Here is a 15,000-nt window from a genome sequence, read left to right as displayed (position 1 = left end):
CGTTTGGCTTTCTGGGGAAAATCATAGTATGTGGAGTTAAATTTATTTTCATATTTATAAGATTGTTAAAAAAAGAATTAATCAAGCACAACGAAAGGGTGAATTTGATTATATTATACTCCTCACTCAAAATATATACTTGTGTGTCCTATTATTATGCATTGTAAAATTGAAGGCAATTAATTGATAGAATCTGAAGAGCGTTGGAAAAAATTCTTTGGTGCTAATCACTGATACCCATTCGGGTTCTAAGTGTAATTACCACCGAAATCGATGTATTTATTTTTATGTCATTTTTATGACATTTTTGCAGAGATTCTGAGACAGGTAGGCGGAACTCGAGAAAAATTCGACGACTTATAGGCTGCTGCTGCTGTATCCTTTGAGAGATTATAGCAAAGTAAATTCATCCAAAGGAATCCTAATGGTCAAATGGTGGTGTTGATTGAATGCCTGTATTGTTGAATGACTAAAACGTTCGTTCCTGAATTACGTTGATCTAGATTGATCCCACTGCACTTTGAATAAATATCTTCACTCGTAGATCAGATTGACCAATTCTTGTGAGTGGAATCATGGGACGCTATACTTATATATACATACATATGCGCACACACATACAAACACACATACGCATATATGCACATATTTTAGCACTTGGAATTGATATTGGGTTTTGTGTATAGTGATGTTTTTACATTATATGTCTGAATTTATTATGTGCAAGTGGTCCATTATTAATTACATTCCATTGTACAATACCGGTAATTTTAAATGAGATCTTTGTCTAGAGGAAATGTACTATATATATTTGTTCAAAATTAAAATTACTAAATTGTAGAACCAGTCCTACGTTGAAATGTTCCCATAAGTATAAAAAGAAAAACATTTAAATATTTCAATAGTAAATAGCACCCTCATAATAATTGTTTTTCTTATAATCTAATCAGCATAATTTTTGTATTCTTAACTTTCTTTTTGTATATGTTCATGTATTATAGATATTATTTCAGTTTGCTTTGAACTCAACCTGCTTTGGGTTACCTTGATAACATCGTAATAGCAAAAATTTTCGAATATTTTGGTTTGACTAGTACCTTTTTTCCACATCGTTTTCGTGTCACTGTCTTCGTATGAATTCACCCAAAGGGCTTGGAAAAATCATTGTTTGGACACCATACATAATTTGAAAAAAAATTGTTTATGGTTTTTCCAAGTATAATCAATTAAATCGGTGTGAAAACGAATTACTCTGTCCATGAAATTTCATATATTTACGAATACTATTCGCTGTTTCAAAAACAATGTTTCAAAAACTTTGATTTTGAAGATGTAAATGACGATTATGTGGTTGAAATTTTTTAAAATTTAAAATTTGCTTTTCATTAAGAAAATAAATTATACTTTTAATATTTTTAACCATTAAATAACCCGATCGCTCCGCCACGAAAACTATATTGCATTATACTGTTGGATATTATTTATCAACTAAAATTGGGACGCAAAGCAAAATTATTTTTAATTTACATTTTAACTTCTGCAATTCAAATCGAAAGTATTCCTGAATCCTTTTCCATCTGCATCGTAGAAAACTAAAAGCAATTTTTTTTTATACCGTACCTTTCAATTTCATGTTTTTAATTATCGATAACAAGGAAGATCCATTTCTTTTTCTTTGTGCAATGATCATGAGAAAGTTTTTGAATAGTTAGTAAAGGTATAGACTTTTTCTTTCTGAGTAAAAACAAATAAAGTTATCAACATTATTCGTCATGTACACCATCAAATTACATTCCTCCAAAATTTTATAAAATAATATTCATCATTAACGAAATTACGAGAGAACTAAATCAAGTCACAAACGGTATTTATGCCAGAAAAAACATTTTTTAAACAGAAACGGTTTATTAACAAATAAGATATTGTTGTTATTAATACTGAGGAAATGGAGACATTTTATATTTACGAAATACATTGATTTAATAGGAATGTAGTTGATATTTGAAGAATGTTGGTAAATTATTGCTGGAAAGGAATTTGTTATTATTGACTGCTGTGCAGTGTTTCGGAAATGGAAAGTATGGCGACAGTTATACATAAAAATATTTGAGTGGTGGTATCGAAGTATTTCATTTTGTGAAGGAATTCCTTTTTCCCATTAACGGAAGGATAGTTTATTTTCTTTCTTTTTAAGCAGTATCCCTACCGCACCATCGTCATCCAAACCACAAGTAAGTTCTGGATGAGTAGACGCAATGGCATTTGGAGAATTTTTGGTCTGGTTTCGGTGCGTGAAGCTTCCATCTTGTGGTCTTCCTCCATATTTATTCTTTCTCTTTGCTCCTCACGTTTTATTATCACATAATGACGTAGTGTCACATGGCATAGCATTGGAGTTCAGAGCTGAGATAGCTGGCTGATATTAAACGACAGGAGGCGCTTCAGTTAAGGTTGGTGCTTCTTTTCCATGGCTTTTTTGCCATCGAAGAGGAGAGCCCAGTTTGTTCCTTTCCACTGCAGATTGAGGACTTGATCTTATCTCCTTACCACTACCAGGGACTCTAGAAGCTGTCCAGTGGGAAGAATTGTTAATGTTCGAGTAACGATTGTTTTTGCAGTTATTGTTCGTTTTTGTTGTTATTGTTAGGCACAGAGCTATCGGCCATGATATTTTGGTCCAAGTATATCTGTTTCTTGAGTTCACTGTCTGCCCTAGAAGATCAGATTCCAGTAAAGGGAAAGGAATTTCGCCAGGTACACACCTGTAAATATTCGAGTGATTCATGATATTCAAAACCGCTGCAATATGATGATGAATGATGATGATGATGATGATGATGATGATGATGATGATGATGATGATGATGATGATGATGATTATTATTATATTATTATTATTATTATTATTATTATTGTTATTATTATTATTATTATTATTATTATTATTATTATTATTATTATTATTATTATTATTATTATTATTATTATTATTATTATTATTATTATTATTACGGGGATGATGATGGTGACGGTGATGGTAGTGGTGGTAAAATGATCATGACTATGATGTAATCATCATACTGCTGCTGTTGCTGTTGCTGTGGATAATGATGGTGATGATAGTGATGGTGATGATGGTGAAGTTATATAATGATGACGACCACGATTATGATGATGATGATGATGATATGCTTAGTTCCTATACGGCGTGAGCTGATGTGTTCCCATTTTTTCAGCAGTCGAATGTCTAATTACCTTAGATGTTCTGTGTTGTTTTTGTTGCCAGAATCACCACCACACAACACAGTTGTTGTTATTGCTACTGTTGCAGTATTGCAGCTGTCTATTACTATCAGTAATATTATTTTTAATATTGTCAATATTGTTCATATAAATTTTGTTGTTTAGCCCCCAAGTCATTTCCGATCAACCTAAGCCGATGATCAAAATGCCCTAGCAACAATCATGCTGTCGTATTTTTTTTTCAGACATATCTTTTTAAAGATTGTTGACCACCGTTTGAAGGGTGTTTTACTGATATTTCTAGCAGGGTGGAAGTGAGAATGCAGAGGCTCCCTGATTAGTTCAGTCAAATAAATATTGTTGCATAGTACCAGGTTTGCTCTGATGAAGCTAATCTATGATCAACAGTATTCCAGCCATGACCAGCTACTGACGTAATGTTCTTTATATTCCTTCAACTTCAGGCATAGAGTCTGAAATTTTGTGGGGAAGAGTAGCTGATTCCTTTGCGCCTCTGTTTTTTTATTTTATTGATCCCGAAAAGTAAAAAAACGAGCTCGGCGGAATTTCAACTGAGAACTTAAGGCCGGGATAAATGTAGCTGATCATTTCATTTAGCATTCTAACGAATCTGTATGCTTTCCACTTTTACAATGTTTTTAATACAGGTTTCAAATTTTGATACAAGGCCAGCAATATCGGGGTGGAGGCGGTTAAGTCGATTACATCAACCCCAGTGCTCAACTGGTACTTATTTTATCGATCCCAAAAGGGTGAAAGGTAAAGTTGACCTCGGGGGAATTTGAACTCAGAACTTAAAGCCGGAGGCATTCTAACGATTCTGTCAGCACACTGCTTTTGCGATGTTTTTAATATAGAAATTTTTATTGTTGTTATTTAGAGAATTGTTCGCTATACTCAGATTTTATTTCCTTCGTCCATCGAAAAAGAAAGGGGACCTGTCATTGTTTCAGCACTTCTCACCCATTGTACCACCCGTCGGCATGTTAAACTTAATTACGACAGTTAGAAATATATAGCAATTGTCTTGCTTTGGATCCCTCAATTCTTGATGGTCTCTTATACGAAACCATACGTTGATACAAAACCATACGTTTTAGGGAAGAGCAGACTCAACAATAGTGATTTCTGACTTTAAAACAAGACCATGATTTCAACAGACGATTAAATCGATTCCAACAGCCGACTGGTACTTGCTTATTTTACAAACCATTGAAAGATTAAAAGCAAAGTGAACTTTGTCAGGATTTGAACTCAAAACGCATAGAAATGTGACGAAATGAAAAGGGTGAATCCAGAACACAAGGACGGACGAAATGCCGCTAAGCACTTTGACCAGCGTGCTAACGATTCTGCTAGCTCGCCACCTTAATCGCCTTTGGAATCCTTTCTACTAAAGGCACAAGGCCTGAAATTTGGTGGGAAGGAACTAGTAGATTACATCGACCCCAGTCTTTCACAGGGACTTAATTTAGAAATCCCAAAAGGATGAACAACAAAGTCGACCTCGGCGGGATTTGAACTTAGAACGTAAAAACGGATGAAAAGCCGCTGAGCATTTAATAGTAATAATAATAATAATAATAATGATGATGATGATGATGATGATGAGGATGATGATGATACTGGCTTGTAATTTAGACACAGGGCCAGCAGTTTTCGATTTTTTAGAAGGGGTTTCATCAATACTATCTACGCCAGTACTTGACTGATATTGTATATTATCAGCATCAAAAAGATGAAAGGCAAAGTTGACCAAATACCATAGACAATCCAAAACTCTTTCGGATTTCTATTGATACATACATACATGCGTGGATAAATGTGTGCGTGTGTATGTATGCATACCGTTAATGCTTCTGTATTTCATGTTTCTGTATTCCATTATTGTTTTTTGTTTTTTTTTATATCTGTCCCTCTTGCTGTCCTGGTGTTCGTATGCATTCGATCCTTCTTCAGGAAATCTACGCTTCCATTTAGTTTTTCAATGCTCGTTGCTTAGTCTTTCTTGGAGGGCTGGCCGTGATCTAGTATCTCAAGATAATCATAAATTATACGATGATCTTCTTGATGAAGACTGAGGGGTTCGAATGTCCTGTCCATGTTTGTTGTGTCGTCTTCTAGGAGTTATACGTTCTTGTCCATGTTGTATTTTTCTACATACCTTAATATATATATATATATATATATATAGTATGTATGTATGTATGTATTGTATGTATGTATGTATATATATATATTCATGCACACATTTATGTGTACACACACATATATCTTTACTTATTCCTAAGGGCATGCTGTAGCACTGTTTTAACGGGTTTATTCGAACAAACTGACCTTGGAGCAAATTTTTGTAAAGCCAAATACTTATTGTATCGCCAACTCCTGCCAAACCGCTCAGTTAAGAGGATATAAACAAACCAACATCGGTTATCAATCATTGCCAGAGAAATAATACAAACGCACACACACTGATATGTATACATAGACGACGCGCTATATATATTCCTAACCCGAATTAATTTATTCATGTTTTATAGTGTCTTAAATAACTTTTACCTCTTGTTACCACATCATCACTAGAACATTTCTTCAATACATACATACTTACATACATACATACATACATACATACATACATACATACATACATACATACATACATACTTACACACATGCACACACATATATGAGGAAGTACACAAAAGTAACCGGAAATGTTCCCTGTGGGACAAACCCGTTATAGTTCAGGCTTCCGCTGCTAGAAGCCATTTGATGCGTCCCTCAGGCAGTAGTCTGCCGACTACGTCGTCGGGTGTAGTCCTACTGTCACGTGGTGTTTCTTTGTTTTGTTGTGCTTCTTCCCTGTTCGTCGATTTTTGCATGCTTCCGTGAAATACTGTTTTCTGTTTGGGAAAACAGCGGCCGAAACAGCTGTTAGGCTTGAAACAGCTTACAAGGACGCTGTCATGAGTAAAACTGAAGTTTACAAGTGGTTCCCACACTTTAGGAATGGTAACTTGTCACTTGAAGACCAACCTTGTTCAGGACGATCGTTGACCTCCCGAACGAATGAAAACATCATGAAAATTCATGAACTGATCTTGGAGGACCGTCGCCGAAAAACTGACGAATTGTTGATATGACTGGTGTGTCCTGGAGCTCCTGCCAACGAATTTTGAGCAATTTTGAGAAATTGCGAATGAAGAGTTACAGCAAAATTTATGCCTCGCTTGCTCACTGAGAATCAAAAGCTGTCACGACTGAATGCGTGGGTATTTGATCTCGACCTTTTTTCGAAGATCATCACTGGTGACGTAAGCTGGTACTACGGAATTTGCTGATGTAGAAGAGGTGAAGAAAAAAACGACGGAGGCACTAAAAGTCATCATTTCGCAAGAGTTCCAGCGCTGCTTTGAATAGTGGAAAACGCGCATGGACCGGTGCATTGCTTCAAATGGAGAATATTTTGAAAGCGATAAAAGTGTAAACATGTATAATTAAGCGAATAAAATAATACTGCAAAATTCCGGTTTCTTTTGGGTACACTCTCATATACATATACCACTTTAAGACCGTTATACCATGTCATGAATTCTGAATATATATATATATATATAGATATACACAAGGGTACTACATAAGCACCTACATCGCTAAAAATAGAAGTCAGAAATACTTCCATGCTACGGAATAGTCACAAAATTAATTTGCTGGTATTCTCTGTCACTAGTGATGGTATTTTGATAGTAATATCGCTCTCATATTTACTTATAAACAATTTCACGTATTTTGTTTGTTTAAATAGTGCTTAATTACTTCAAACGAATTTGCAGGCATGGTGGGGGCAAATTTTAGTAGTCGTTAGCTGGTAGATTTCGACTGAAGTGAATCAGACACCGTTTGGCGCTGAATTCGAAATCATGATATCAAATTAACCAGCATTACTTCTGCTGACCTAGCAGAGGTAAGGCGATATTATTGCTCACTGGAATCTTTTCCTATCATGCCTGTATTAATTTTGTGACTATCCCGTGGCACAGAAGTATTTCTGACTTCTACTTTTAGCGGTGCAGGTGCTCATGTAGTCCCCTTGTATATATATATCATTACTTAATTAATTTGCCTGTACGGCTGGTATTCGGTAGAACTAGTGATGGTATTTTGATAGTACTATCCTCTCTCATAGTTACTTACATATATATACATACATACATATATATATATATATATATTATATATATATATATATATATATATATTATATATATATATATATATTATATAATATGTATGTATGTATGCATGTATATTTATATATATATTTACAGATAGGTAGATAGATAGATACATACATACATACATGTATATATACACAGACACATATATACAAATTATACAATAGAGGGTGCAGTTTTATAATGTAAACATATCACATACTTAACTACGTGCGTTGCTTAAACACGAAGAGTTGCTGTTTATCGCCCGGGAAAAATTCCTCTAAAGACATATAGTGTTAAAAAGCACAATATACTTCACAACTAGAAGTGAAATCATCTCAGATGCGAACAAGAGAGCGGAATAAAAGTATTTCGCAGTGCCTGCAAATACTGAGCGCTTGACTCACTTCCAAAACGAAATTGAAATCTCTAGGTTGGAGTGTAGTGTGAGTGTGTAAAAACTATTTGCTGATTTGCAATGGCGATGCACAAATGGAATAAATTCAGATTATGCGACAGAAGCAGCCACAGGAACTGCTGCATATAATTCAGGCTAGAGACTCAAGGCAAAGTTGAACCACGATGAGACTGATGTTCCGAACATAAAGAACCCGGTGAAAAGACTACAAGACAATTTATCCTACGCTGTGGCGATTCTAATAAGAGGATAATACGATTTCTAAAAATGACATACGTTTAATGAGTTGATGAACGGTGAAGTTGTATCGTCTGTTCTATGGACCTCATTATTGGATTCCTTTTACTGGTTTCAAAAGAGTGAAAGAGAAAAATCAACTTCAGCGGAATTTGAACTCAGAACGTTTTGTTTGATACTTCTCATTCTAATGATAAATAATAAAAGACAATGACTTTTTTGTTTGTTATACTTATGTTTTCTTTTCTGCTTTTTTTTTTATTTGCCATCAGGAACCAGCAAACATTATTACTGTGGACTGGAGTAGAGGAGCTGGATTTCCTTATGAACAAGCGGTGGCAAATGCTCGAGTTGTTGGTAAACAGATAACCAACCTGCTGATAAAACTGAATCCTACTAAGTTAAGATTCTTCACAAAGTTACATTTGATTGGTCACAGCCTCGGAGCTCACATTGCAGCATTTGCAGCCAATGGATTGAATCATACCAGCCGTATAACAGGTAGAAACTTTTGTTATTTTCCTGATCTATCACACGCACATACAAGTACTCACATATGTATGCACGCATGAACATACACACACACACACACACACACACACACACACACACACACACACACACACACACTAACTTAAAAGCCGCACTCCAGCTGAAATACAGGGTTCTCAGACGGAAGGCAGGGATCTTTTCGGTTTGAACGGCAGTTTTTAACATAATTTCTAGGTAACTAAAAAATTTTAAACTTCGTATACTGGTAGAATGTGTTTATAAAAGATCTTTTCTCTTGGCTTTATTGAGAAAATTCTATACTTTGTAAGATATTTGTTGTTTTTTTCTTCAATTTCTGCAATTTCAACCAATTAGTGACGTCTATTGAGTTAAAAAGCATTCTGTGCCGTATGAATATGTCCCTCGTTTAAGAAACAGATTGGGTTTATTTACATTTGTGAAGAAAAAAAAGATATCCTCCCCCCCTCCAACCCTAACCCTGACTAACACTAACCCTAAAAGAGATTGAAATGCAATAGATCGATACTAGGGCCATAATTATGGGTGACAATTTCATATGACACCGCTAGAAAAAACTGCCGTTCAAACCGAAAAGATCCGAAGGCAGAATTTCGCTTTTTTTAAGACCGAGACTGGGCGCCTAGCACCTAGAATGCTGCCAGATGTTCACAACCCTGTACCAGACGGGCAATAGGATCGGTGGATGTTCCACTTTATAAATTTATAGAGAATTAGTTGCGGGAAAGTACGACGACGTTCTCGGAGAGATTCTGAGCGCCAACGAGAACGAACTGGCTAGTTCCGGTTGGGAACTGTCATGGATAATTTCCAGATGTCCTTGGGCTGGCAGTGCTACTAGTTCGAGATAAACTCTACAGGACGTGCTGCTAGACGGGCTTGTCCAAGGTGCGCACAGAGTGACGAAACCGTTCTTTGCGCCCTCGTTCAGTGTCCGGGCTTTACTGACTTGTGGAGTTATGTCGAACAGCTGCTGTCACGTGTGGGATGGATCCGTCTATCGGCCGAATATGTAGTGATGATCGCGCCGCTGCCCTCCTTCAATCAGGCAAGCAAGGCAGATTTCCTTCGCCTGGTGGTTGTGGCGAAAGAGGCTGCTTGGTGGACAAGGCTGAAAGGCACGGGGGCAGATACATTGTTCTTTGATAGAGTTCTCATTGATTTCTTCAAGTTTTACTTGAGAATGAAATTGAGAGTGGAGAGAGAAGTGCTGTCCTCGAGTGAGTTTATGGAAAGGTGGGTGAAAGCTGTGAAAATAGCAAGAGTGTAGCACTGTGAGTCGGAGAGAAGAAATTGGAGTGGATACTTGCTCCTGGGGTTTCGAGGAAATCCAGTACAGTGGGGTTCCTCGATTACCTCTAGAGGCCTTCTGTATCTCTATCATCCTCCCAGTCACATTTTTTAAAGCCTTTGTATGCTATGCATATGTCCCTTCTTTTTCAGTGTATACCGTGTATACTTACTTTCTTTCACTTCCTTTTATCATTTAATTATATGTAAAGCCCCAAACGTCAGGTCTATCTTTGTATTGCCCCCCTTCGGCCTTCGCCATTGGGGCAAATAAATGAAATTATTATTATTATTATTATTATTATTATTATTATTATTATTATTATTATTATTACTATTATTATCATCATTATTATTATTATCATTATTGTCTTTGCACAGCTTCTAACGCTGGATATGTACTTCGGTGCCAGCTGTTCACTATCAGTGAACTAAGGTAACACCCCTTATTTTTCGAGCACCATCCAGAGTATTCGAGCGGTTCCAAGCAGTGCTGTTTTCTCTAAGTGCTCCACCCTTATTGCAGCCCCTATTTGTTCCATGTACTTCTCAAGATGTTTACTCACTGTCCCCAGGGTTCCGACAATTAGTGGTATTACTACAACCTTTTTCATTGACCACAACTACTTAACCTCCCAAGCTAACCTGTTATATCTATCGACTTTTCTTTCTTCCTTATCGCATACTTTGTTGTTAGCTGGGTATGATATATCTATAATCTAGCATCGTTTGCTTTCTTTCTAAATTAACACTATATCTGGTTTCTTATTTTATATTTTATGGTCGCACTGAATCATAAAATCCCATAGGATCTTTGCATTATCAATATTATTATCATTACTATATATATATAGGTTTGGTTGACGAGTTAGGAAATAATTGAGATTCAGTTGAATTAGGCACTTAAGTTGAAGCACCGAGTCAGTCTGGTATTATCCGCACAGCCCAAAGTAAGGTGAATGAAATCAAAATAAGCAACAGGATATCAAGTAGTGATACAGTGGTACGACCGTTTCAAGCGGCTCCATTTAATTGAACTATGCAATCATTACATCAATTTAAATGCAGTACCATCTTCATCTGTAGGGATAAATAAATGGAATTTTAACAAGTAGGACACATTAATAAAATTTTTCTCAAATATATTAGCAGAGCAAGGAGATAGAAGAAATTCATGTTGTCGCTATTGCAGATAAGAATAGACTACAGCTTCTAAGAATCACATGGAGTATAGTGGGGTTGTAGGGTTGTAGGGTTGTAAGGGATTGTAATTAATTTCTAATTAATTTATCTCTTTATCAACTACTAAATCTATTTTGAATAAAGAACAAAAGTGAATTGACAGCTCATGACTAGGTATGGTCATAAACAATCACGTATAATGCCCCTAATAAAATTTCTTCTGTATTAACATCTTAGGCTTCTTAGCGTCTTGACTCTTTAACTGGTAATTAACATCATGATTTAAATTTTATCCCTACCTTGCCTCTTTTTATAGACAGTTAATATATCCAACTGACTGCTCCTAATGTCTTATTTCCTCCCTGGGGAAAAGGGATACATATGATAATATTTATGAATATAAATAATATTTGTGATAAAGGGATAAACGAATTAGAAATGAATTACAATCCCTTACAACCCTACGACCGCACTATGCTCCATGCGATTCTTAGAGTTTGTAGTCTATTTCTTCCATTTATTTGCTCTGTTAAAATATTTGAGAAAAATTATATTAATGTGTCCTACTTGTTAAAATTGCATTTATTTATTTGTGCTGCTGAAGATGGCACTGTATTTAAATTGATGTAATGATTGCATTGTTGAATTAAATGGAGCCGCTTGAAACGGTTGTACTACTTCATAACCACTTGACATCGTGTTGCTTATTTTGAATATATATATATATATATATATATAATATATATATATATATATATATATTTATATGGATCAAATCAGTTTGATTCAAATTCGTCGGTACTCCGAGAGTTTCAACAGTGATAGCTAATCTTCAGCCATTTTTAATTTGAATGAAAGAAGTTGATTGTTATTACCAGAAGGTAATAACAATAAATTGCGATTAGTCGAGGAAGGTCACTTGGTGTCGTGGTTTGATGTTAGAATACAGACATGCACGCAAAACCATATGAGCGCGTACACCCCCCCCTATGTACAACTATATACTAGGACATACTACCTCTTCCTACTTCCCCTCCAGCAACATGACCGATTTCCGGTCCACAACGCGATCGATTTCCGGTTGACCATGCGGTGTTTTCCAACTAACTGTCGTCACTGAGATGTGGTTATATCAACATCAACCCCTCGACACCACGTGACCTTCGCCGACCAATGGCAAACCACCTTACCATAATAACAGTCATTTCTTTCACTCAAATTCTAAATGGGTGAAGATTAGCATCACTTGAAACTCTCGGAGTACCAACGAATTTGAATCAAGCTGTTTTGATCCATACATGTAGCAATAAATGTGTTAAGTGCCCTTCTTTCGTTTGTCCGCACACTCGTATATATATATATATATAATATATATATATATATATATATATATTTATATGGATCAAATCAGTTTGATTCAAATTCGTCGGTACTCCGAGAGTTTCAACAGTGATAGCTAATCTTCAGCCATTTTTAATTTGAATGAAAGAAGTTGATTGTTATTACCAGAAGGTAATAACAATAAATTGCGATTAGTCGAGGAAGGTCACTTGGTGTCGTGGTTTGATGTTAGAATACAGACATGCACGCAAAACCATATGAGCGCGTACACCCCCCCCTATGTACAACTATATACTAGGACATACTACCTCTTCCTACTTCCCCTCCAGCAACATGACCGATTTCCGGTCCACAACGCGATCGATTTCCGGTTGACCATGCGGTGTTTTCCAACTAACTGTCGTCACTGAGATGTGGTTATATCAACATCAAACCCCTCGACACCACGTGACCTTCGCCGACCAATGGCAAACCACCTTACCATAATAACAGTCAATTTCTTTCACTCAAATTCTAAATGGGTGAAGATTAGCATCACTTGAAACTCTCGGAGTACCAACGAATTTGAATCAAGCTGTTTTGATCCATACATGTAGCAATAAATGTGTTAAGTGCCCTTCTTTCGTTTGTCCGCACACTCGTATATATATATATTATTATATATACGAGTGAGTTTGGATATACTCCCTAATATTATTATTATTATTATTATTATTATATATATATATATATTATATATATATATATATATCTATATATATATATATATATAATATATATATATATATATAATATATATATATAATGATATTAGGGAGTATATCCAAACTTACAGGGAAAAATTAAATTTAGGATTAAATCAAATTTTACAGTATAAATCAAATTAGAGATAAAACCACTATTAGACAACTCAAACAGTGATAGACATAAAGCAAAACATAAAAAACAAAAATAAATATAATTAATATAATATATAATATATATATATATATATATATAAAATAAAATTTTAAATTTAATATTAAAATTTTAAATTTTTATATTTTTAAATTTTTAAACTTTTTATCTCTAATTTAATTTATATATATATATATATATATATAATATATATATATATATATCTATATATATTATATTATATATAATAAACACACTTGAACCAGACATGCAGGTAAATGTATCTAAGAAAACAGGGCAATATCGCCTGGCTCCTTGAATTTGTGATGTGAGAATTGTGTGTGCATTCATCTATTCAGAAAAGTGATATACGCAAGCATTCCTTTCTGCTAAGTTTGTCCCATCAGCGCCGTGAGTGTCATATTACATTGTTATCAATCTATTACTAGACACACCATTTCCTTTCCAGCGGCAGTTTCTTAATTATAATATAATCCTCTAATAAAGAATGATAATCTAAATATAATGTAATCTTCCAAATTAAGTAATTTAATTCAGCGGATTAATTAACTTCGATGTTAGTATTTAACCAGTCCAATTTTCATAAGTGACACAATCGCAGTTACCTTCTTTTGACCAAATTTTATGATTTTTTCAACTAACTGAATTTTTTGCTGAATACTTTGAATGCTCAAAACGGAAGCGAATAGAGCTTCCGCTTTGTTCTCAACGACATATCACTTGTTGCTCAGAGGCCTGACGATTGATAAGTTGTTTGAAGGTCATATATTATGGAATTCTGAATAAGCAGGTGGATATAAATATATACGTATATACATATCTATCTATCTATCTATCTATCTATCTATCTATCTATCTATCTATCTATCTATCTATCTATCTATCTATCTATCTATCTATCTATCTATCTATCTATCTATCTATCTATCTATCTATCTGTCTGTCTGTCTGTCTGTCTATCAATCTATTTCTATGTATACATGTGCATATAAGCATAGACATAAAGCATAGTGAGTTTTGAAGAATAACAATTTGAACCATGTTTTTCCATATACAAACCTTGTGCTGCACTTTGAGTAAGCATTTGCTACTACAGCGTGTCCCAAACTTACGGTGACCAACATTTTTCAATTTTGTCGAAGCAAAATATTGTTATATTTTGTTTCCGAGCTTTGTAATGCAATGGCAAAGGAAACACAATTATGACATTACCACATTTATTCGATATGGCCGCATCTGTTTCGAATCGAAGCCTATTCCTGGTGCAGTTTTGTCTTCAGAACGCCGAACGAAACATGAAGAGTGCTGGAGACCAAACAGAAAAACCCAACCCTGGATATTAATTTTAACTACTGAGGGCACAAAATTGAGGGAAGACCGTCATGTGGCTATCACAGCCGCCCAAAACATAACTGACTGGATTTTGACATCGATTTATGAGTATGCCCTCGACGGAGCCAGATACACCCCAAAGTCTGTCTGTTCGATGTTAGATTTCTTTTCATCAGTGAACATCAGCTGTTGAACGCCTGACAAAGTCAACAAAGTAAAGTATCAATCAGGTTCTAAGGACATACATTTCACCACATACTCACAAAT

At 35.1% G+C, this 15,000-nt stretch overlaps 1 protein-coding gene across 1 annotated transcript in view; it reads left to right on the top strand.

Moving 5' to 3' along the window:
• The window catches only part of LOC115214812 (inactive pancreatic lipase-related protein 1), a 38,183-nt gene that overhangs the window by 2,390 nt on the left and 20,793 nt on the right, over nucleotides 1–15,000 (top strand). Inside the window, exon 2 of the mRNA XM_029783842.2 lies at nucleotides 8,412–8,640. Coding sequence (XP_029639702.2) covers nucleotides 8,412–8,640 — 229 coding nt within the window. The remainder of the gene's footprint in view (nucleotides 1–8,411; nucleotides 8,641–15,000) is intronic.

This window comes from Octopus sinensis, linkage group LG8, assembly GCF_006345805.1.
Source record: "Octopus sinensis linkage group LG8, ASM634580v1, whole genome shotgun sequence".
NCBI classification, from domain to species: domain Eukaryota; kingdom Metazoa; phylum Mollusca; class Cephalopoda; order Octopoda; family Octopodidae; genus Octopus; species Octopus sinensis.
Note: the sequence above shows the minus strand (reverse complement) of the source record. Positions and strands in the feature narration are given on the sequence as shown.